The 25,459-nt window shown below is 42.3% G+C and overlaps 1 protein-coding gene across 4 annotated transcripts; it reads right to left on the reverse strand.

Annotated features, from left to right (window-relative positions):
* Positions 1 to 246: 246 nt before the first annotated feature.
* Positions 247 to 7,308, reverse strand: LOC119269157 (double-stranded RNA-binding protein 1-like). Of its 4 annotated transcripts, none has more exons than XM_037550928.1 (7): positions 6,870 to 7,308; positions 5,238 to 5,485; positions 4,735 to 5,013; positions 3,784 to 3,997; positions 1,918 to 2,040; positions 630 to 1,348; positions 247 to 545 (listed from the first exon to the last, which is right to left on the reverse strand). In XM_037550928.1, the coding sequence occupies exons 1-6, from the start codon at positions 7,114 to 7,116 to the stop codon at positions 639 to 641; spliced, it is 1,821 nt and encodes a 606-aa protein (XP_037406825.1). In that variant the 5' UTR covers positions 7,117 to 7,308; the 3' UTR covers positions 247 to 545; positions 630 to 638. The 4 variants fall into 4 exon arrangements, with proteins under 4 accessions (XP_037406825.1, XP_037406824.1, XP_037406827.1 ...); XM_037550927.1 differs by having other exon boundaries at positions 1,918 to 2,043; XM_037550930.1 differs by having other exon boundaries at positions 4,759 to 5,013; positions 6,870 to 7,307.
* Between the last annotated feature and the right edge of the window lie 18,151 nt (positions 7,309 to 25,459).

A 25,459-nucleotide genomic window follows, 5' to 3' on the forward strand; every position in this document is an offset into this window, starting at 1 on the left:
CAAGACTAACTAGCTAGAAGTGTAGCCAGTTAAAACTCTCAGAGTCTCTCTCGGGTATTCCGCAATGAAGTGTCTCTAGAATAGACCACACAGCGCTATGAATGCAAATACAGCAACGGAAGAAAGAAGAAAAAATCGTGCAACATGCCTCGAGAGAGCAAAGGCCGACTGGCATATCTGCAATCAGAGGCCCGTCTAAACAAAATAGAAAGCCAACCAGAGAGCAAGCTCAAGATCAAAACTCCGAATGGTCCCAATAAAGTTCGTGGTCTTCTAAATTAAAAGTGACAACTTGGCAACAACACAAATTCAGGTTCAGTGAGATGGTCGAGCTCAGTACCATCGGCTAGATAGCATAACTTACATCAGTATAACGATGTCCCAGGAGAATAATTAGAGTTGCAGTGAGGATACGATTCGCCAACTTTACTAGCAAAACACGAGAGGGGCGTGGAACTAAACTCGTGGTGAAACTACAACCTACAACATGACAGGTGCATTGGCTGGCTCCGTCTCTTATGGACCTAAAGCCGCGGTGCTACCACCTGCATTTTGAGTTTGGACACAGAAAACAACTTAGCAGAGAGCAGAGGACACTGATAAAACAAGGGATACTAAGCTAAGAATACCTTCAGGGTTCAAGGAAAAGGTAAGCTCACAGCCACCCACTTGTCGTCACTAAAGGGAAGCACGGTTGCCCCCTCTGGTAATTTCATTTTCAGGTCAGGACGGCATGGGTAGATCTGGATTCGGTTAGTTGACATCGAGTAACTGCATCGGGCAGAATCAACAGGCACTGCAGTTGCTTTCGCCGCAAGGTTGGAAGTATTGGTTGGTGGCATTGAGCCAAAGGGGAGAGATGTGTGTTCTGGAGTTGAGTTCATTACTTCAGCCTTGATGCTTGGCTCTGGAACGTCTATTTCAGCCTCAGCGCTTGGTTCTGCAGCGTCCATTCCTTCAGCCTTGATGCTTGGCTCTGGAACGTCTACTTCAGCCTCAGCACTTGGTTCTGCAACGTCCATTACTTCAGCCTCGGTGCTTGGCTCTGGAATGGCTGGTTTATCATTTTCCATCTTGACAGGCTGGATAGTTTCAACAGGAGATTGTAAAGCAACAGGCACTGTACTTGTTGCCACAAGGTTGAGCATATCAGTTGGTGGCACTGAAACTAACGGGGGTGACCTGCATTCTTGTGTCAAGTCCATTACTTCAGCCTTGATGCTTGGCTCTGGAGCAGCTGGTTTAACATTTTCCATACTGCCAGATTGGATAGGTTCATCAAGAGATTGTGTTTTGTCAGCAACAGGAAGATCAATACGGGAGCCAACAGAGCAAGAATCATGCTCAGCTGCAAAATGGCCAAACCATATGAGTCAATAGATGGAACAATCAAGATAAATAGATACCAAGAGAAACACAATCATTAATATCAAATACAAGCAAATACAAACTCATATTGCAGTATGACACAATCATTGACATCAAATACATACATACAAGATAACAATCAACAGAAAAGGTATAGTTCATTTGGATTGCTACAATGTCCAAAACAAGATCTACGATTGCATGATCAGTGGACTGTCCAAACTCTGAAAGTCTTCCAAGTTAAAGCAGCATAAATTAAGCTCCTGCAAATTGTAGAACAGAGAACTTGTGAAACATGCATGATGGATAACAATATAAAATTCACATTTTATTAGTGTGTAAACACATCACCCGCAGTTTACATGTCACATAAAATTCTGTTATATGGGTCATGTGTTTCTTGCGGAAATCACATTATAAATAGGAACATGGACCAGAAGCTGGTTCAGAAGAAGTCTACTGAGGTTTCATCACATGTCAATAGTATGTAGAAAAAGAAAGAGGAAGCTTTTTCTTATAAAAAGATAGGAAGGTAGGCAGAAAACTCACTAGCATTAGAGTCATTCTGCCCGTCACTTGTTCCCATTGATACTTGGGGAAATGAAGAATCAGATTCTACAGTCTTGACCTCTTGCTCAGTGAGGGTTTCGGTTCCTTGTTGCATCTGTGACCCTACTAGAAGAAAGAAAAAATGTTGGTGGCCATGCACAAAAATTCCATGAGAGATTGTGCATTCAAGAGAAAAAAAAGGTGGGAGCAAATGAATATAAAAGCCTTTAAATATAATCCACAAAGCAACATGCAGAGCATAATTTTAAAGCATCGCACACAAGTAGAAGTATAGCAAAAAAATGGTTGGGGAGCTATTGAGGCTATGCTTAGAGATATCAGATTAGTCTCGTTATTGTCATTTTCATAGTGAAGGGCATACAACAAATGGTACATTAGGCATACGCTGGTGGTAATACTGTCATTTAGGGGATTTCTGTTTTAGGGGTAGGATTATTGGGAAGTACTACTGTCAACTAGGTTCAGGAATTTCCCTTTTTAAGGAGCTAATGATCTGATGAGCTCTTTTAAGATGCTCCACCTTACCTCACCAGAGGTAAGATAAGGTTTAAATCTGAGCCGTTGATTGAGGGAGGTTAGTTTTGACCTTAACAGAAATAATGCTGGCAACCGGTATCATATTTAGTAAGGCATGTAAAATTGGCATGGATCCTTCCATAACAAATGGTAACCAGCTTTCTCTGGTAAAAATGGTTACAATCTGGCAATTGATTACAATGGGATCTTGATCACGTTCCAATTAATTGGTCTGAATCGATGCATCCTATCCACAATGAAATGCTTGATTGCATAGCCATAAGTAATGAATAGACAAATGTGCCTCCTAATGCTCGTGAATAGAGAGACAGCTGTGTAGTACGTGTCATGTATGATTTTGATAGCCGGTGTGGCGTATGATTTTGACAAACTCTTTGCAAGAGATTAGAGATGTGTTCCTTAAATAAATTGTACCCAGGATGGTATGCAAAGACTCATCGAGCAATAAAATGGAAGTCATAATTTTGACAGGCTATTTCAATGACACAAATTTGTAAATAGCTTGATGAAATGATGAATTTTGAATACATACATCACTTGATTAGAAATATAACAAAGATATAAAATTTCAAGGCATGGATAAACCATAGTAATTCATTACCGTTCAGACATGTTAGTTCATTTAAAAAAAAAAGGGCAACCTGGTGCATGTAGCTCCCGCTTGCGCAGGGTCCAGGGAAGGGTCCGACCACTTTGGGTCTATAGTACGCAGCCTTTCCCTACATTTCTGTAAGAGGCTGTTTCCAGGACTTGAACCCATGACCTCATGGTCACAAGGCAGCAGCTTTACCACTGCGCCAAGGCTCCCCTTCTAGTTTAAGACATTTGTTAAATTTAAATATTTTCTCTCTCAATCCATTAGTTTTGGACGAAATTGATAATGCATTCTATTAAGTATATGGTCTGCATGTCAAACATTAATGCCATTAATGATTTGATTATGCCATAATAATGCGTATCAACATGTCCATCCTACATAATAATTTCCATTTAAATCCTACTCCCTCTGTAAAGAAATATAAGAGCGTTTAGATTACTAAAGTAGTGATCTAAACGCTCTTATATTAGTTTACGGAGGGAGTACATATTAACGTGGAGTAAACTATTGCAGAGACAACATCACCCTTGATAAGGTCAAAGTGACCTCTTACCCTCTATAAGGTAACAAATACATCATCTTAGCCAATAGTGGCAGTCCCTAATCATTTGGGGGCATCTTAAAATTTCTCTAATCTGACACACCACCAAAAACTACTCGTCAAGTTCGTCGCAGTATGAAGCTTCATTTCAGGAGTTTAAATTACTTACTGTCTTTGGAAGGTTGAAAAGCAGCAACCGTCATCTGTTTTTGCTTCTTAGTGTTACCAGGTCCCTCCTGAAAACTTTCGCCTTGAGTGTGCACGGTTGATTTGGAGATGGAGGAATTTTTTAAATTATCTGATGAAGTATTACAGACAGGCAAGGAAGAGCCTTCTTTCTCAGCTAATTCATGCCGGGGATTTGTATATTGCATTCCTCGAACCTACAAAAGGTAGAGCGGTCCATCAAATTAGTATTTACTACTCCCTCCATCCCAAAATTCTTGTCTTATATTTGTCTAGATACGGATGTATCTAATACTAAAACGTGACTTGATACATCCGTATTTAGACAAATCTAAGACAAGAATTTTGGGATGGAGGGAGTAATACAGCAAATACCTTACGAAATATTTCTGTCTGTGCAAGCTATTTAAGATATAAGAAACTATAGCATGCCCTTCCATAACTATTCCATGTAAAAGCCATTGTCCTATGTTCCCCTTAAAAGGTTGCTTTTGTTAAAATTTCACTACAAAAGCCAAGTCATCCAATCTACTCCCTCCGTTCCAAATCACTCGTCCAGAAATGGATGTATCTAGAACTAAAATACATCTAGATACATCCATACCTGCAACAAGTAATTCGGAACGGAGGGAGTACTTCACTGTTCCAATATGTACCAGTAACAATTCGTTTTGCATTGCTCCTAGGTGTTATCTACTCCCTCCGTTCCATATTAGTTGTCGCTCAAACGGATGAATCTAGCACTGAAATACATCCAGATACATCCATTTCAGAGACAACTAATATGGAACGGAGGGAGTAATAATCTATTCAATTCGGGAAAATGGATCATATGTTTATCAGTTATACAGATAAATGATGGCGATTAGATTAGTTATCATAAATAGGTGAGGCGATGGTAAGAAAATTTTCCATAATTAAATACTGGACCAACCGGCAATTGCTCCTCTGAGCTTACTTCTTGGGCTAAGGACACCAGAGCAAGATTTGCAGCAGCATATTCCGCCTCCTTAATTGTATGACAATACTGTGGGCTTTCAAATGTTTGCCCATCTATGGCCACTATTGACTTGAACAGAGGTGCATGAGATGGACCTTCCTGGATACGGTCATACCAAGGCAGTTGTTTTCCTCTCTTCTGAGCATACATTTGCAATTGAAGCTTATGATTAATCTGGATTCCAGGCAAAGAAATACATGAAGCTGATCCAGCCTACAAAAGGAGTATTTTATTAGACAAAAATTGACGATGTTTCCGCACAGTGTAAATGAAGTCAATGGTTTCAATTCAGTTTTTACTCAGTTCTTGAATATTGTAAAATGGGAGAACACATTTACTAATAATACAGATAAATGCTGAAGGATGTTAGTGCTGATGCATAGGTAATCTGGTGCAAATTAAAGCCATCCATAGGAATAAAAATAGGTGCAACTAACCGGCATTTGCTCTGATGGGTTTGCTTCTTGACACAATGACATTAAAGCCACTCTTGCAGCAGCAAATTCTGCCTCCTTTGTTGTGTGATAGTCTTGAGGACTTTCAAATTTGCGCCCATCTATGGTTACTGTAGACCTGAACAGAGGTGCATGAGGTGGACCACTTCGAATGGTGTCATATGAAGGCAAATCTTTATGTCTCTTCTGAGCATAAACTTGCAACTGAGACTTGTAGGGAAGTTGGGTTTCTGTAATATACAGAATAGTTAGTACTGCAAATATACAGAAACAAGTGTGAAAGAATATCAAGAACCTTTTTAGTGGCAAGAATAAAGAACTTCACAGCAGCATGAGAGGTGTAAAAATAAAATCAATTTGAGGGATGAGAGACATTTATATAGTTACATAGGTAGTGAAGGAATATGGGGTTCCAAGAGGGATAAACTACAGCGCAATATGGGGTTTAGGTGCCTCTACTGTTCAATGTATGCAGAAAATAAAGTATCAACAGATGTGCAACTGTTTACTCGTCATAAGGAAATAACTTCGTATCTAGTTCCGAGAGGGATAAACTACAGCACAATATGGGGTTTAGGTGACAACAACAACAACAACAACAACAACAACAACAACAACAACAACAAAGCCTTTAGTCCCAAACAAGTTGGGGTAGGCTAGAGGTGAAACCCATAAGATCTCGCAACCAACTCATGGGGTTTAGGTGAGCACTGATAATATTTGTTGGCACTTATATGCGGTTGAATGGTTTTACAAAATCTAAAAAAAAAATACTACTGATAGGTGAGCATGTATATCATCGACGTTTCTGTCAGTTACGATAAGGATCTTACTACACAGAGAACTTGTTCAAATGTAGCCAGTTATATGCCCACATTAAAATCCAACATGGAACGAGTGAGTTCAACACAGCTTCTCTGTAGCTTACTGTGTACACGCTCCACCGAGCAGATTCACTATGTTTGTTATAGCGTCACCAAACTTCTACCATTTCAGAATCAGATAGCTACCAAATCAACAGGATGTCCTTCAGAAAATGAATGCAGTAACTCCCCATCAATACCAAATCAAGTGATATTGTGTGCTAGTGATGGCGAGTCTATCTACCGATATGAATGCATTGTACTCCTGCCGGTGAAACTGAGCATCATTTCCATTTGTCTGTGATGATAATACCAGTAAAGTTTTTATTTTTGCGAGGTAATAATACCAGTGTAAGTTGACTCGTACTGGTTCAATAGACAATAAACTATGCATTTCTACTAGAATCTCAATAGCCAGTAAACTATCCATTTCTACTAGAATCTCAATCGCTATCAAAATGGCTTAAGCCTTTATACAGTTGATGATACCCCAGTTTGTTCAGGCCCAGAAAAAATGAAAAGAAAATGCACCTAATGTGGACATGAACTAGATGTAACCAGAAAGACGCTAACTGCACTCATGAATCCTGAACCAACAGCCGTCCACGAATCGTGCAAGTAAGGAGCTACTCGGGAACAAAACCTGAAACCGAAAGTTGGGAACCAAAATCCGACCACGAAGTGTTCGCGCAAGCGCAAGTAAGGACCCGGATGTACCCGCTAGTGGGGAACTGGGGGATCTGACACTCACCGGACTGCGGCGGGGGAGGGGGCGGGAGGGCGGAGAGGCGCTCGAAGGCGGCCTTGGCGGCGAGGTTCTGGGCCTCCTTGGCCGTGCCGAACCCGCCGCCCTCGTCCGGCGAGTGGTACACTTCGCCGTTGACGGCGACGGTGGCGCGGAACCTCAGCGAGTGGGCCGGCCCCTCGCTCTGGTGGGCGTAGTCCGGCGGCGGCCACCGCCGCTGCTGGCACAGCTGATTCAGCTGCGCCTTGAACATTGCCGCGGAAGATTGGGACCCGGCCTCTCCCGATGGGGAATTCTTCGGGGCTATCGCTCGCTTTGATCTGTTCGCTGGATTCGACTTCTCACGTTTATTGCGCCTCACTCGCTCCCCCTCCTCTGCTGGATTGATGCTCCTTCACGCTCCTTTGTGGGCTTCGGTTCAGTGGTACGACGTTTGTTTGGTGGGTGGGTTGGGGTTTATCCGCGTGTTTTCAGGGTCTCGCTCCGGGCAACCACTATGTTGTGAAGAGTAAATTGCACACACAATTCACAAGTAACAAATGAATCAACTCCTTTCGAGAGCTTTCAAAAAAAAAAAACTCCTTTCGAGAAAAAAAAATAAATGAATCAACTGTGTTAAACAAAATTCAACTACTCCCTTTGTCCCGATTTAGATGTCGTGATGGCATTTTGCTATTGTGTAATCGAGACCAGCCCGCCTTCGTGGAGCTGTGTCGTAGGTGGGCGGTGACGTAATCGAGACCAGGTGGGCGGTGACGGAATCGAGACCGGGTGGGCTGCGAGCGGCGGAGTCGTCAGCACGGCGGCGGAATCCGACGGTGCTTGGCCCAGGTGAAACATGGGCGACAATGGGAGGCCGAAGGAAGGAGACGGGCCGTTTTGTTGGATGTTTGAAAGTATGAGGTTTTTTTGCAAAATATCTAGTGTACTACGTGCACGACGAGTAAATCGGGACGGAGGAGGTATGTGTTAGTAATATTGATGAGTAACGATATATATATACACCCGAAAGGGATATGACCACCTAGAAAGAGAATGGACATTCTTTTTAGGAAAATCATCATCGCTACTTTATTTCATTTCAAGTAGGGATACATCTACAACTAGCGAGAGAATAGAGAAAGGAAGATTATTCAACCAAACTTCGGGTGATAATCTTAGCTAATATAGCAAGCTCGCGAGCCACGAGGTTAGCTTCACACCTGCAATGCTAAAAATATGCCTTCCCAAATATCCTTGGACACTTCAAACCAATCATTGATGCTCGTCATCACACGGATGCTAACCCCATTCAGCTCTTCATGCAGTCCACCAGTTCGAGACAGTCGAGTAGACAATTAAGCGTTGGATTCCCATAGAACGATCGGACCATGTTTACGTGTCATCGCCTTGATGGTATGGGTATTTATCGTCGAGGCAAGGAAATGATTCTCTGCCACCACCAAGTCCCCAACGTATCTGGATCATAGCACGACAGGACCCATAATCATCTTCATATGAAAAAGAAGCGTCAATATTGACCTTCAGGGTTCTGACGAGTGGGTGTGTCCACCTGACCTCTTTTTCCCGGAACTGCTACAGTGCATCCAGACGAGCACAGTTTAGCGCCAAAACTTAACATTATAGCGCCTGACAGTTGAGCTTCTTCTCCATGCACTTTTTTTCTTTCTTTCCTTCTAGATGTAAACCAAGAATGACAAAGTCAGCCATGGTTACCTGGTCTATAGTTCGTTTAGAGGGAATGGAGATATTAGTTTGCAAGATGGTAACCACATGTTAGTTGGATAAGCAGAGACTATCCTTAGTTAACACATGGTTAATTATATATCCTGATAGTTCCTTCTAATCTATGCTTGTTTGTGTAAGTTGGGTCTATTCGCGTGCTTCGGCATGGCGGGTGACAGGGTATCACTCTGGGAAACTTAGTTATAATACATCATATTTGAATTCAATTGATATAGTTGACTAATCGATGCCTAAGTCTCATCTCTACATTTATGTCGGGCGCGCCACACTCTACCCCAAGCCTGTAGGATCGAAAGTATGTCTAGAGCAGGGTGATTAGACTACTTGACCAAATAAAAACTTATCATTTTCCTAATTTTAGTTATAGGCAAGTTTTAGCAATTTTACCAAGTCAAGCAACATCCTACACATGCAAATCTAAGAGTTGAGTAGTGAAAAGTAAAGACTTTGCATATGAACATAAAGGAGGAATTGGAGAAATCAAACACAATGAAGTGTTGGGGAACGTTGCATGGAAAACAAAAAAATTGTACGCACACGCAAAATCTATCCATGGAGATGGATAGCTACGAGAAGGGGAGAACATCTACATACCCTTGCAGATCGCTAAAAGGAAGCGTTTGTCAACGCGTTTGATGTAGTCGTACACCTTCACGATCCGTCCCGATCAAGTACCTAACATACGGCATCTCTGCGTTCAGCACACGTTCAGCTCGATGACGTCCTCGCCTTCTCGATCCAGCAAGATATGCGAAGTAGTAGATGAGTTTCAGCAGCACGACGACCGTGGTGGTGAAACTATCCGCAGGGCTTCGCCAAGCACAACGGACGTGGACGAAGGAGGAACTAGAACTAGAGGGAGAGGGGGCGCCGCACGCGGCTTGGGGATCATGGTGTGTGTTGCCCCTCTCCCTCCTCACACATATATAGGTGGGGGAGGCAGCCCTAGGGTGCCCTCAAGGGGGGCGGTGGCCACCCCTGGTCTCCTGCCCCATTTCCTTATTAGGGGTGGAGGAGGTGGCAGGGAAGGGGGCGGCGGCTACCCTGCCTTGGCGCCCTCCTTTCCTTCCTAGCACGTGGGCAGGTGAGGTGGAGCACGCCCAGCCCTTAGTGGGCTGGTGTGCCTCTCTCCTTTGGCCCATGAGATCCACCAAGTAACGGTGGCCTCCCGAAACCCCTTCCGGCACTCCGGTAAAACTTCGGTGCATTCCGAAACCTTTTCGGAGACCAAATAGTATCGTCCTATATATCAATCTTTACCTTCGAACCGTTCCGAAGCTCCTCGTCATGTCTGTGTTCTCATCCGGGACTCCGAACAACATTCGGTCACCAATTCACATAACTCATATAATACTATATCGTCAACAAACGTTAAGCGTGCGGACCCTATGGGTTCGAGAATGATGTAGACATGACCGAGACGCTTCTCCGGTCAATAACTGATACGTATCCAACGTATCTATAATTTTTCATGTTTTACAATCATTTTATAGCAACTTTATATTATTTTTGGGACTAACCTATTGACATAGTGCCCAGTGCCAGTTGCTATTTTTTGCTTGTTTTTACTTCGCAGAAAATCAATACCAAACGGAATCCAAATGCAGCGAAACTTTTTGAATATTTTTTTTGGACCAGAAGACACAAGATGGGCCGAAGAAGTACCAGAGGGGTGCCCCGAGGGGGGCGCAACCCACTTGGGCACGCTTGGGGGCACATGGGCGCCTGGTGGGTTGTGCCCACCTCGGCCGCCTCCCGCACCACCTCTTTGCTCTATAAATACCCTGAAAATCCAAAAACCCTAGGGGAGTCGATGAAACACAATTTCAGCCGCCGCAAGTTCTAGAAACCATAGATCCAATCCAGACACCATCACGGAGGGGTTCATCATCCTCATTGGTGCCTCTCCGATGATGTGTGAGTAGTTCACTGTAGACCTATGGGTCCGTAGGCAGTACCTAGATGGCTTCCTCTCTCTCTTTTGATTCTCAATACAATGGTCTCTTGGAGATCTATTTGATGTAACTCTTTTTGCGGTGTGTTTGTTGGGATCCGATGAACTTCAAGTTTATGATCAGATCTATTTTATCCATGAAAGTTATTTGAGTTTTGATCTCTTATATGCATGATTGCTTATAACCTCGTTTTTCTTCTTCGAATCTTTGGTTTAGTTAGGCCGACTAGATCGATTTTTCTTGCCATGGGAAGAGGTGCTTTGTGGTGGGTTCGATCTTACGGTGCTCAATCCCAGTGACAGAAGGGGACATGACACGTATGTATCATTGCTATTAAGGATAACAAGATCGGGTATATTCCTACATGAATAGATCTTGTCTACATCATGTCATCGTTCTTATTGCATTACTCCATTTTTCCATGAACTTAATGTTGGGTTTCGTAGTAATTTCAAAAAATTTCCTACGCACACACAGGATCATGTGATGCATAGCAACGAGGGGAGAGTATTATCTACGTACCCAACGCAGACCGACTGCGGAAGCGATGACACGACGTAGAGGAAGTAGTCGTACGTCTTCTCGATCCAACCGATCAAGTACCGAAACTACGGCACCTCCGAGTTCGAGCACACGTTCAGCTCGATGACGATCCCCGGACTCCGATCCAGCAAAGTGTCGGGGAAGAGTTTCATCAGCACGACGGCGTGGTGACGATCTTGATGAACTACAGCAGCAGGGCTTCGCCTAAACTCCGCTACAGTATTATCGAGGAATATGGTGGCAGGGGGCACCGCACACGGCTAAGGAATTGATCACGTGGATCAACTTGTGTCAACTTGTGTCTTTGGGGTGCCTCTACCTCAGTATATAAAGGAGCCAAGGGGGGAGGGGGCGCCGGCCAAGAGAGAGAGGCGCAGGAGGAGTCCTACTCCTACCGGGAGTAGGACTCCCCCCCCAATCCTATTCCAACTAGGATTCCCAAGGGGGAAAGAGGGAGAGGGGTGGCCGGCCACCTCTCCTAGTCCTAATAGGACTAGGGGAAGGGGGGAGGCGCGCAGCCCCCTTGGGCTGCCCCTTTCTCCTTTCCACTAAGGCCCATGAAGGCCCATATGGCTCTCGGGGGGTTCCGGTAACCCTCCCGGTAACCCGGTAAAATCCCGATTTCACCCGGAACACTTCCGATGTCCAAACATAGGCTTCCAATATATCAATCTTTACGTCTCGACCATTTCGAGACTCCTCGTCATGTCCGTGATCACATCCGGGACTCCGAACAACCTTCGGTACATCAAAATGCATAAACTCATAATATAACTGTCATCGTAACCTTAAGCGTGCGGACCCTACGGGTTCGAGAACAATGTAGACATGACCGAGACACGTCTCCGGTCAATAACCAATAGCGGGACCTGGATGCCCATATTGGCTCCTACATATTCTACGAAGATCTTTATCGGTCAGACCGCATAACAACATACGTTGTTCCCTTTGTCAACGGTATGTTACTTGCCTGAGATTCGATCGTCGGTATCCAATACCTAGTTCAATCTCATTACCGGCAAGTCTCTTTACTCGTTCCGTAATACATCATCTCACAACTAACATATTAGTTGTAATGCTTGCAAGGCTTATGTGATGTGTATTACCGAGAGGGCCCAGAGATACCTCTCCGACAATCGGAGTGACAAATCCTAATCTCGAAATACGCCAACCCAACATCGACCATTGGAGACACCTGTAGTACTCCTTTATAGTCACCCATTTACGTTGTGACGTTTGGTAGTACCCAAAGTGTTCCTCCGGTAAATGGGAGTTGCATAATCTCATAGTCATAGGAACATGTATAAGTCATGAAGAAAGCAATAGCAACATACTAAACGATCGGGTGCTAAGCTAATGGAATGGGTCATGTCAATCAGATCATTCTGCTAATGATGTGAACTCGTTAATCAAATAACAACTCATTGTTCATGGTTAGGAAACATAACCATCTTTGATTAACGAGCTAGTCAAGTAGAGGCATACTAGTGACACTTTGTTTGTCTATGTATTCACACATGTATTATGTTTCCGGTAAATACAATTCTAGCATGAATAATAAACATTTATCATGATTATAAGGAAATAAATAATAACTTTATTATTGCCTCTAGGGCATATTTCCTTCAGTCTCCCACTTGCACCAGAGTCAATAATCTAGATTACACTGTAATGATTCTAACACCCATGGAGCCTTGGTGCTGATCATGTTTTGCTCGTGGAAGAGGCTTAGTCAACGGGTCTGCAACATTCAGATCCGTATGTATCTTGCAAATCTCTATGTCTCCCACCTGGACTAGATCCCGGATGGAGTTGAAGCGTCTCTTGATGTGTTTGGTCCTTTTGTGAAATCTGGATTCCTTTGCCAAGGCAATTTCACCAGTATTGTCACAAAAGATTTTCATTGGACCCGATGCACTAGGTATGATACCTAGATCGGATATGAACTCCTTCATCCAGACTCCTTCATTTGCTGCTTCCGAAGCAGCTATGTATTCCGCTTCACATGTAGATCCCACTACGACGCTTTGTTTAGAACTGTACCAACTGACAGCTCCACTGTTTAATGTAAACACGTATCCGGTTTGCGATTTAGAATCGTCCGGATCAGTGTCAAAGCTTGCATCAACGTAACCTTTTACGATGAGCTCTTTGTCACCTCCATATACGAGAAACATATCCTTAGTCCTTTTCAGGTATTTCAGGATGTTCTTGACCGCTGTCCAGTGATCCACTCCTGGATTACTTTGGTACCTCCCTGCTAAACTTATAGCAAGGCACACATCAGGTCTGGTACACAGCATTGCATACATGATAGAGCCTATGGCTGATGCATAGGGAACATCTTTCATATTCTCTCTATCTTCTGCAGTGGTCGGGCATTGAGTCTTACTCAATTTCACACCTTGTAATACAGGCAAGAATCCTTTCTTTGCTTGATCCATTTTGAATTTCTTCAAAATCTTGTCAAGGTATGTGCTTTGTGAAAGTCCAATTAAGCGTCTTGATCTATCTCTATAGATCTTAATGCCTAATATGTAAGCAGCTTCACCGAGGTCTTTCATTGAAAAACTTTTATTCAAGTATCCCTTTATGCTATCCAGAAATTCTATATCATTTCCAATCAGTAATATGTCATCCACATATAATATCAGAAATGCTACAGAGCTCCCACTCACTTTCTTGTAAATACAGGCTTCTCCGAAAGTCTGTATAAAACCAAATGCTTTGATCACACTATCAAAACGTTTATTCCAACTCCGAGAGGCTTGCACAGTCCATAAATGGATCGCTGGAGTTTGCACACTTTGTTAGCTCCCTTTGGATTGACAAAACCTTCTGGTTGCATCATATACAACTCTTCTTCCAGAAATCCATTCAGGAATGCAGTTTTGACATCCATTTGCCAAATTTCATAATCATAAAATGCGGCAATTGCTAACATGATTCGGACGGACTTAAGCATCGCTACGGGTGAGAAGGTCTCATCGTAGTCAATCCCTTGAACTTGCCGAAAACCTTTTGCGACAAGTCGAGCTTTGTAGACAGTAACATTACCATCAGCGTCAGTCTTCTTCTTAAAGATCCATTTATTCTCAATTGCTTGCCGATCATCGGGCAAGTCAACCAAAGTCCATACTTTGTTCTCATACATGGATCCCATCTCAGATTTCATGGCTTCAAGCCACTTTGCGGAATCTGGGCTCACCATCGCTTCTTCATAGTTCGTAGGTTCATCATGATCTAGTAGCATGACCTCCAGAACAGGATTACCGTACCACTCTGGTGCGGATCTTACTCTGGTTGATCTACGAGGTTCAGCAGTATCTTGATCTGAAGTTTCATGATCATTATCATTGGCTTCCTCACTAACTGGTGTAGGTGTCACTGAAACAGTTTTCTGTGATGAACTACTTTCCAGTAAGGGAGCAGGTACAGTTACCTCGTCAAGTTCTACTTTCCTCCCACTCACTTCTTTCGAGAGAAACTCTTTCTCTAGAAATGATCCATTCTTAGCAACGAATGTCTTGCCTTCGGATCTGTGATAGAAGGTGTACCCAACAGTTTCCTTTGGGTATCCTATGAAGACACATTTCTCTGATTTGGGTTCGAGCTTATCAGGTTGAAGCTTTTTCACATAAGCATCGCAGCCCCAAACTTTAAGAAACGACAACTTTGGTTTCTTGCCAAACCACAGTTCATAAGGCGTCGTCTCAACGGATTTTGATGGTGCCCTATTTAACGTGAATGCGGTCGTCTCTAAAGCATATCCCCAAAAAGATAGCGGTAAATCAGTAAGAGACATCATAGATCGCACCATATCTAGTAAAGTACGATTACGACGTTCGGACACACCATTACGCTGTGGTGTTCCGGGTGGCGTGAGTTGCGAAACTATTCCACAGTTTTTAAATGTACACCAAACTCGTAACTCAAATATTCTCCTCCACGATCAGATCGTAGAAACTTTATTTTCTTGTTACGATGATTTTCAACTTCACTCTGAAATTCTTTGAACTTTTCAAATGTTTCAGACTTATGCTTCATTAAGTAGATATACCCATATCTGCTTAAATCATCTGTGAAGGTGAGAAAATAACGATATCCGCCACGAGCCTCAATATTCATCGGGCCACATACATCGGTATGTATGATTTCCAACAAATCTGTTGCTCTCTCCGTAGTACCGGAGAACGGTGTTTTAATCATCTTGCCCATGAGGCACGGTTCGCAAGTACCAAGTGATTCATAATCAAGTGGTTCCAAAAGTCCATCAGCATGGAGTTTCTTCATGCGCTTTATACCGATATGACCTAAACGACAGTGCCACAAATAAGTTGCACTTTCATTATCAACTCTGCATCTTTTGGCTTCAATATTATGAATATGTGTATTACTACTATCGAGATTCAATAAGAATAGACCACTCTTCAAGGGTGCATGACCATAAAAGATATTACTCATATAAATAGAACAACCATTATTCTCTGATTTAAATGAATAACCGTCTCACATTAAACAAGATCCAGATATAATGTTCATGCTCAACGCTGGCACCAAATAACAATTATTTAGGTCTAATATTAATCCCGAAGGTAGATGTAGAGGTAGCGTGCCGACTGCGATCACATCGACTTTGGAACCGTTTCCCACGCACATCGTCACCTCGTCCTTTGCCAGTGCCCGCTTATTCCGTAGTCCCTGTTTCGAGTTGCAAATATTAGCAACAGAACCAGTATCAAATACCCAGGTGCTACTGCGAGCTCTAGTAAGGTACACATCAATAACATGTATATCACATATACCTTTGTTCACCTTGCCATCCTTCTTATCCGCCAAATACTTGGGGCAGTTCCGCTTCCAGTGACCAGTCTGCTTGCAGTAGAAGCACTCAGTTTCAGGCTTAGGTCCAGACTTGGGTTTCTTCTCTTGAGCAGCAACTTGCTTGCCGTTCTTCTTGAAGTTCCCCTTTTTCTTCCCTTTGCCCTTTTTCTTGAAACTAGTGGTCTTGTTAACCATCAACACTTGATGCTCCTTCTTGATTTCTACCTCCGCAGCTTTCAGCATTGCAAAGAGCTCGGGAATAGTCTTGTTCATCCCTTGCATATTATAGTTCATCACGAAGCTCTTGTAGCTTGGTGGCAGTGATTGGAGAATTCTGTCAATGACGCAATCATCCGGAAGATTAACTCCCAATTGAATCAAGTGATTATTATACCCAGACATTTTGAGTATATGCTCACTGACAGAACTGTTCTCCTCCATCTTGCAGCTATAGAACTTATTGGAGACTTCATATCTCTCAATTCGGGCATTTGCTTGAAATATTAACTTCAACTCCTGGAACATCTCATATGCTCCATGACGTTCAAAACGTCGTTGAAGTCCCGATTCTAAGCCGTAAAGCATGGCACACTGAGCTATCGAGTAGTCATCAGCTTTGCTCTGCCAGACGTTCATAACATCTGGTGTTGCTCCAGCAGCAGGCCTGGCACCCAGCGGTGCTTCCAGGACGTAATTTTTCTGTGCAGCAATGAGGATAATCCTCAAGTTACGGACCCAGTCCGTGTAATTGCTACCATCATCTTTCAACTTTGCTTTCTCAAGGAACGCATTAAAATTCAACGGAACAACAGCACGAGCCATCTATCTACAATCAACATAAACAAGCAAGATACTATCAGGTACTAAGTTCATGATAAATTTAAGTTCAATTAATCATAAGAACTCCCACTTAGATAGACATCCCTCTAATCCTCTAAGTGATTACGTGATCCAAATCAACTAAACCATGACCGATCATCACGTGAGATGGAGTAGTTTTCAATGGTGAACATCGTTATGTTGATCATATCTACTATATGATTCACGCTCGACCTTTCGGTCTCCGTGTTCCGAGGCCATATCTGCATATGCTAGGCTCGTCAAGTTTAACCTGAGTATTCTGCGTGTGCAAAACTGGCTTGCACCCGTTGTAGATGGACGTAGAGCTTATCACACCCGATCATCACGTGGTGTCTGGGCACGATGAACTTTGGCAACGGTGCATACTCAGGGAGAACACTTCTTGATAATTTAGTGAGAGATCATCTTATAATGCTACCGTCAATCAAAGCAAGATAAGATGCATAAAAAGATAAACATCACATGCAATCAATATAAGTGATATGATATGGTCATCATCATCTTGTACTTGTGATCTCCATCTCCGAAGCACCGTCATGATCACCATCGTCACCGGCGCGACACCTTGATCTCCATCGTAGCATCGTTGTCGTCTCGCCAATCTTATGCTTCCACGACTATCACTACCGTTTAGTAATAAAGTAAAGCATTACATCGCGATTGCATTGCATACAATAAAGCGACAACCATATGGCTCCTGCCAGTTGCCGATAACTCGGTTACAAAACATGATCATCTCATACAATAAAATTCAGCATCATGCTTTGACCATATCACATCACAACATGCCCTGCAAAAACAAGTTAGACGTCCTCTACTTTGTTGTTGCTTGTTTTACGTGGCTGCTACGGGCTTAAGTAAGAACCAATCTCACCTACGCATCAAAACCACAACGATAGTTTGTCAAATAGACTCCGTTTTAACCTTCGCAAGGACCGGGCGTAGCCATACTTGGTTTAACTAAAGTTGGAGAGACAGTCGCCCGCAAGCCATCTCTGTGCAAAGCACGTCGAGGGAACCGGTCTCGCGTAAGCGTACGCGTAAGGTTGGTCCGGGTCGTCTCGTCCAACAATACCGCCGAACCAAAGTATGACATGCTGGTAGGCAGTATGACTTGTATCGTCCACAACTCACTTGTGTTCTACTCGTGCATATAACATCAACATAAATAACCTAGGCTCGGATGCCACTGTTGGGTTTCGTAGTAATTTCAAAAAATTTCCTACGCACACACAGGATCATGTGATGCATAGCAACGAGGGGAGAGTATTATCTACGTACCCAACGTAGACCGACTGCGGAAGCGATGACACGACGTAGAGGAAGTAGTTGTACGTCTTCTCGATCCAACCGATCAAGTACCGAAACTACGGCACCTCCGAGTTCGAGCACACGTTCAGCTCGATGACGATCCCCGGACTCCGATCCAGCAAAGTGTCGGGGAAGAGTTTCGTCAGCACGACGGCGTGGTGACGATCTTGATGAACTACAGCAGCAGGGCTTCGCCTAAACTCCGCTACAGTATTATCGAGGAATATGGTGGCAGGGGGCACCGCACACGGCTAAGGAATTGATCACGTGGATCAACTTGTGTCAACTTGTGTCTTTGGGGTGCCTCTACCTCAGTATATAAAGGAGCCAAGGGGGGAGGGGGCGCCGGCCAAGAGAGAGAGGCGCAGGAGGAGTCCTACTCCTACCGGGAGTAGGACTCCCCCCCAATCCTATTCCAACTAGGATTCCCAAGGGGGAAAGAGGGAGAGGGGTGGCCGGCCACCTCTCCTAGTCCTAATAGGACAAGGGGAAGGGGGGAGGTGCGCAGCCCCCTTGGGCTGCCCCTTTCTCCTTTCCACTAAGGCCCATGAAGGCCCATATGGCTCCCGGGGGGTTCCGGTAACCCTCCCGGTAACCCGGTAAAATCCCGATTTCACCCGGAACACTTCCGATGTCCAAACATAGGCTTCCAATATATCAATCTTTACGTCTCGACCATTTCGAGACTCCTCGTCATGTCCGTGATCACATCCGGGACTCCGAACAACCTTCGTACATCAAAATGCATAAACTCATAATATAACTGTCATCGTAACCTTAAGCGTGCGGACCCTACGGGTTCGAGAACAATGTAGACATGACCGAGACACGTCTCCGGTCAATAACCAATAGCGGGACCTGGATGCCCATATTGGCTCCTACATATTCTACGAAGATCTTTATCGGTCAGACCGCATAACAACATACGTTGTTCCCTTTGTCAACGGTATGTTACTTGCCTGAGATTCGATCGTCGGTATCCAATACCTAGTTCAATCTCGTTACCGGCAAGTCTCTTTACTCGTTCCGTAATACATCATCTCACAACTAACATATTAGTTGTAATGCTTGCAAGGCTTATGTGATGTGTATTACCGAGAGGGCCCAGAGATACCTCTCCGACAATCGGAGTGACAAATCCTAATCTCGAAATACGCCAACCCAACATCGACCATTGGAGACACCTGTAGTACTCCTTTATAGTCACCCATTTACGTTGTGACGTTTGGTAGTACCCAAAGTGTTCCTCCGGTAAACGGGAGTTGCATAATCTCATAGTCATAGGAACATGTATAAGTCATGAAGAAAGCAATAGCAACATACTAAACGATCGGGTGCTAAGCTAATGGAATGGGTCATGTCAATCAGATCATTCTGCTAATGATGTGACCTCGTTAATCAAATAACAACTCATTGTTCATGGTTAGGAAACATAACCATCTTTGATTAACGAGCTAGTCAAGTAGAGGCATACTAGTGACACTTTGTTTGTCTATGTATTCACACATGTATTATGTTTCCGGTAAATACAATTCTAGCATGAATAATAAACATTTATCATGATTATAAGGAAATAAATAATAACTTTATTATTGCCTCTAGGGCATATTTCCTTCACTTAATACACTAGATGCATGCTAGATAGCGTTCGATGTGTGGAGTAATAGTAGTACATACAGGCAGGAGTTGGTATACTAATCTTGGATGTGATGCCTATATAATGATCATTGCCTGGATATTGTCATAATTATTTGAAGTTCTATCAGTTGCCTGATACGTCTCCAACGTATCTATAATTTTTGATTGCTCCATGCTATATTATCTACTGTTTTGGACTATATTGGGCTTTATTTTCCACTTTTACATTTTTTGGGACTAACCTATTAACCGGAGGCCCAGCCCAGAATTGCTATTTTTTTACCTATTTTAGTGTTTCGGATAAACGGAATATCAAACGGAGTCCAAACGGAATAAAATCTTCGAAAACGTGATTTTCTCACCGAACGTGATCCAGGAGACTTGGACCCTACTACAAGGGATCAAAGAGGAGGTCATGAGGGTGGGGGGAGCCCCCCCTAGGGCGCGCCCCCTGCCTCGTGGGCCCCTCGGTGCTCCACCGACGTACTCCATCCTCCTATATATACACACGTACCCCCAAACGATCAGAACAGGAGCCAAAAACCTAATTCCACCGTCGCAACTTTCTGTATCCACGAGATCCCATCTTGGGGCCTATTCCGAAGCTCCACCGGAAGAGGGCCGTCATCACGGAGGGCTTCTACATCATCATAGCCCGATGAAGTGTGAGTAGTTTACCTCAGACCTTCGGGTCCATAGTTAGTAGCTAGATGGCTTCTTCTCTCTCTTTGAATCTCAATACAAAGTTCTCCCCCTCTCTTGTTGAGATCTATTCGATGTAATCTTGTTTTTGCAGTGTGTTCGTTGAGACCGATGAATTGTGGGTTTATGATCAAGTCTATCTATGAATAATATTTGAATCTTCTCTGAATTCTTTTATGCATGGTTGGTTATCTTTGCAAGTCTCTTCGAATTGTCCGTTTGGTTTGGCCAACTAGATTGGTAGTTCTTGCCATGGGAGAAGTGCTTAGCTTTGGGTTCGATCTTGCGGTGTCCTTACCCAGTGACAGAAGGGGCAGCAAGGCATGTATTGTATCGTTGCCATCGAGGATAACAAGATGGAGTTTATTTCATATTGCATGAATTTATCTCTCTACATCATGTTATCTTGCTTAAGGCGTTACTCTGTTTTTAACTTAATACTCTAGATGCATGCTGGATAGCGGTCGATGAGTGGAGTAATAGTAGTAGATGCAGAATTGTTTCGACCTACTTGTCACGGACGTGATGCCTATATACATGATCATGCCTAGATATTCTCATAATTATGCACAATTCTATCAATTGCTCAACAGTAATTTGTTCACCCACCGTAGAATACTTATGCTCTTGAGAGAAGCCACTAGTGAAACCTATGGCCCCCGGGTCTATTCTCATCATATCAATCTCCATCACTTTTATATTGTTTTGCTATTTACTTTTCATTTACTTTTTACTTTGCATCTTTATATCAAAAATACCAAAAATATTCTATCTATCAGATCTCACTCTCGTAAGTGACCGTGAAGGGCTTGACAACCCCTAATCGCGTTGGTTGCGAGTAGCTATCGCTTTGTGCAGGTACGAGGGACTTGAGCGTGGGCTCCTACTGGATTGATACCTTGGTTCTCAAAAACTGAGGGAAATACTTACGCTGCTCTGCTGCATCATCCCTTCCTCTTCGGGGAAAACCAACGCAAGCTCAAGACGTAGCAAGAAGGATTTCTGGCGCCGTTGCCGGGGAGTCTACGCAAAAAGTCAACATACCAAGTACCCATCACAATTCCTATCTCTCGCATTACATTATTTGCCATTTGCCTCTCGTTTTCCTCTCCCCCCAATTCACCCTTGCCGTTTTATTTGCCCTCTCTCTCCCTATCCTCCCTCTCTATTTGCCTCTTTTGTCCGTTTCTTGTTCGGTCGTATGGTTGAAATAGTTGTTTATTTATTACTAAACAGAGAACTTAAGATCTATGGATCTTCATCCGCTTGCCAATCTTTTTAGGGGATCTAATTATGATGAACCAATTCCTAGTGATTTGGATGCACCAGATTATCTTTATAAGCTTTTGCCTGAAATCCGTAAATCTGAAAATTGTGATGAAGTGCTTTATGAAGTGACTCATGATATATCTTTGAATAAAAAGCATGATTGCAATGATTTTATTATAAATTCTCTTGATGTCAATTGTGCTAATAAGATGCAAAACCCTAAGCTTGGGGATGCTAATTTTGCTATGTCTACTACTTGTTGCAATGATTATGATTGGGGTGATTCTTCTTATGATCTTGAAAATTTATTTAAACCCCATGATGAATATGAGATTGATAATAGTGTTTGCAATATTATTGAAAGTGGGTTTAGAAGAGTGTCAACTTTAGATCCCACATATTTGGAGAATGTTCAATCTTATGAAAATCTTGATAAAAGTGGGTTTGGAGAAGTCATGACTTTAGTTAATGTTAATCCCACTATTTTGGAAGGGTGTCAACTTTGCATGCATGTGGATCATGTTGAAAATATTTTATGTGATAGTTATTTTGTTGAATTTGCTCATGATCCTACATGTAATTACTATGAGAGAGGAAAATATGGTTGTAGAAATCTTCATGTTACTAAATTACCTCTCGTTATGTTGAGATTGCTATTGTTTCTTTCCGCTTCCTTGCATATGCTAGTTTTTGCTTGCCTTGACAACTTGTTTGCCTATAAGATGCCTATGCATAGGAAGTATGTTAGACTTAGATGTGTTTGTCACATGTTTTATGATGCCCTCTTTGTGCTTCAATTCTTGTCTTTCATGTGAGCATCATTAAAATTATCAATGCCTAGCTAAGAAGGCTTTAAAGAAAAGCGCTTATTGGGAGACAACCCAATATTTTTACTTGCTGTTATTTAATAAATAAATTATTTAGCCTCTTTTTTGGTTGTGTTTTTTGTGTTTAAATAGTGTTTGTGCCAAGTAGAACCGTTGGGAAGACTTGGGGAAAGTCTTGTTGAACTTGCTGTAAAAAACAGAAACTTTAGCGCTCACGAGAACTGCACAAATTTTTATTTGAAGAGTGCTATTTAGTTAATTCTTTTTTCAGATGATTAATAGATAAATTCCTCACGTCCAGCAATTTATTTTAGAATTTTTGGGGTTCCAAATCTTGCGCTAGCTACAGATTACTACAGACTGTTCTATTTTTTGAAAGATTCTGTTTTTCGTGTGTTGTTTGCTTATTTCAATGAATCTATGGCTAGTAAAATAGTTTATAATCCATAGAGAAGTTGGAATACAGTAGATTTAACACCAATACAAATAAATAATGAGTTTATTACAGTACCTTGGAGTGGTCTTTTGTTTTCTTTCGCTAACAGAGCTCACGAGTTTTCTATCTTGAGTTTTGTGTTGTGAAGTTTTCAAGTTTTGGGTGAATTTTTTTGATGGATCATGGAACAAGGAGTGGCAAGAGCCTAAGCTTGGGGATGCCCATGGCACCCCCAAGATAATCCAAGGACACCAAAAAGTCAAAGCTTGGGGATGCCCCGGAAGGCATCCCCTCTTTTTTGTCCACTTCCATCGGTAATTTACTTGGAGCTATATTTTTATTCACCAACATGATATGTGTTTTGCTTGGAGTGTCTTGTATTATTTGTGTCTTTGTTTGTTAGTATGCCACAATCATCCTTGTTGTACACACCTTTTGAGAGAGCCATACATGAATTAAAATTTGATAGAATACTCTATGTGCTTCACTTATATCTTTTGAGCTAGATAATTTTGCTCTATGTGCTTCACTTATACCCTTTGAGCTAGATAGTTTTGCTCTATGTGCTTCACTTATATCTTTTGAGCTAGATAATTTTGCTCTATGGGCTTCACTTAGATCATTTAGAGCACGGTAGTAGATTCGTTTTAAAGAAACTATTGATCTCTCATGCTTCACTTAAATTAATTTGAGAGTCTATTAATAGCATGGTAATTTTCCTAATAATAATATGCTTGGTATTCAAGATTTGTGAAACTTTCTTTTGAGTGTGTTGAATATTAAGAAAAGATTGAAGCATGATAATTGTTTTAAGATATGGAGGTGATAATATTAAAGTCATGCTAGTTGAGTAGTTGTGAATTTAAAGAATACTTGTGTTGAAGTTTGTGATTCCCATAGCATGCACGTATGGTGAACCGTTATGTGATGAAGTCGGAGCATGATTTATTTATTGATTGTCTTCCTTATGAGTGGCGGTCGGGGATGAGCGATGGTCTTTTCCTACCAATCTATCCCCCTAGGAGCATGCGTGTAATACTTTGCTTTGATAACTTCTAAATTTTTGCAATAAGTATATGAGTTCTTTATGACTAATGTTGAGTCCATGGATTATACGCACCCTCACCCTTCCACCCTTGCTAGCCTCTCTAATACCGCACAACTTTCGCCGGTATCATACACCTACCATATACCTTCCTCAAAACAGCCACCATACCTACCTATTATGGCATTTCCATAGCCATTCTGAGATATATTGCCATGCAACTTTCCACCATCTAGTTCATCATGACACATCCATCATTGTCATATTGCTTAGCATGATCATGTAGTTGACATAGTATTTGTGGCAAAGCCACCATTCATAATTCTTTCATACTTGTCACTCTTGATTCATTGCATATCCCGGTACACCGCCGGAGGCATTCATATAGAGTCATACTTTGTTTTAGTATCGAGTTGTAATCATTGAGTTGTAAATAAATAGAAGTGGGATGATCATCATTCAATAGAGCATTGTCCCCCCAAAAAGAGAAAGGCTAAAGAAAAAAAGAAGGCCCAAAAAAATATATAAATAAAAAAGGGGCAATGCTACTATCCTTTTTTTTCACACTTGTGCTTCAAAGTAGCACCATGATATAGCAAGTCACATATACTGCGCTTCAAAGTAGCACCATGTTCTTCATATAGAGAGTCTCATATATTGTCACTTTCATATACTAGTGGGAATTTTACGTTATAAAACTTGGCTTGTATATTCCAATGATGGGCTTCCTCAAATTGCCCTAGGTCTTCGTGAGCAAGCAAGTTGGATGCACACCCACTAGTTTCTTTTGTTGAGCTTTCATACATTTATAGCTCTAAGTGCATCCGTTGCATGGTAATCCCTACTCACTCACATTGATATCTATTGATGGGCATCTCCATAGCCCATTGATACGCCTAGTTGATGTGAGACTATCTTCTCCTTTTTGTCTTCTCCACAACCACCATTCTATTCCACCTATAGTGCTATATCCATGGCTCACGCTCATGTATTGCGTGAAGATTGAAAAAGTTAGAGTATGAAACAATTGCTTGGCTTGTCATCGGGGTTGTGCATGATTTAAATACTTTGTGTGGGGGAAGATGGAGCATAGCCAGACTATATGATTTTGTAGGGATAACTTTCTTTGGCCATGTTATTTTGAGAAGACATAATTGCTTTGTTAGTATGCTTGAAGTATTCTTATTTTCTATGTCAATATAAACTTTTGTCTTGAATCTTTCTAATCTGAATATTCATACCACAATTAAGAAGATTTGCATTGAAATTATGCCAAGTAGCACTCCGCATCAAAAATTCTCTTTTTATCATTTACCTACTCGAGGACGAGCAGGAATTAAGCTTGGGGATGCCTGATACGTCTCCAACGTATCTATAATTTTTGATTGCTCCATGCTATATTATCTACTGTTTTGGACTATATTGGGCTTTATTTTCCA

The sequence above is a fragment of the Triticum dicoccoides genome, chromosome 3A (genome assembly GCF_002162155.2).
Source record: "Triticum dicoccoides isolate Atlit2015 ecotype Zavitan chromosome 3A, WEW_v2.0, whole genome shotgun sequence".
Classification (NCBI taxonomy): Eukaryota; Viridiplantae; Streptophyta; class Magnoliopsida; order Poales; family Poaceae; genus Triticum; species Triticum dicoccoides.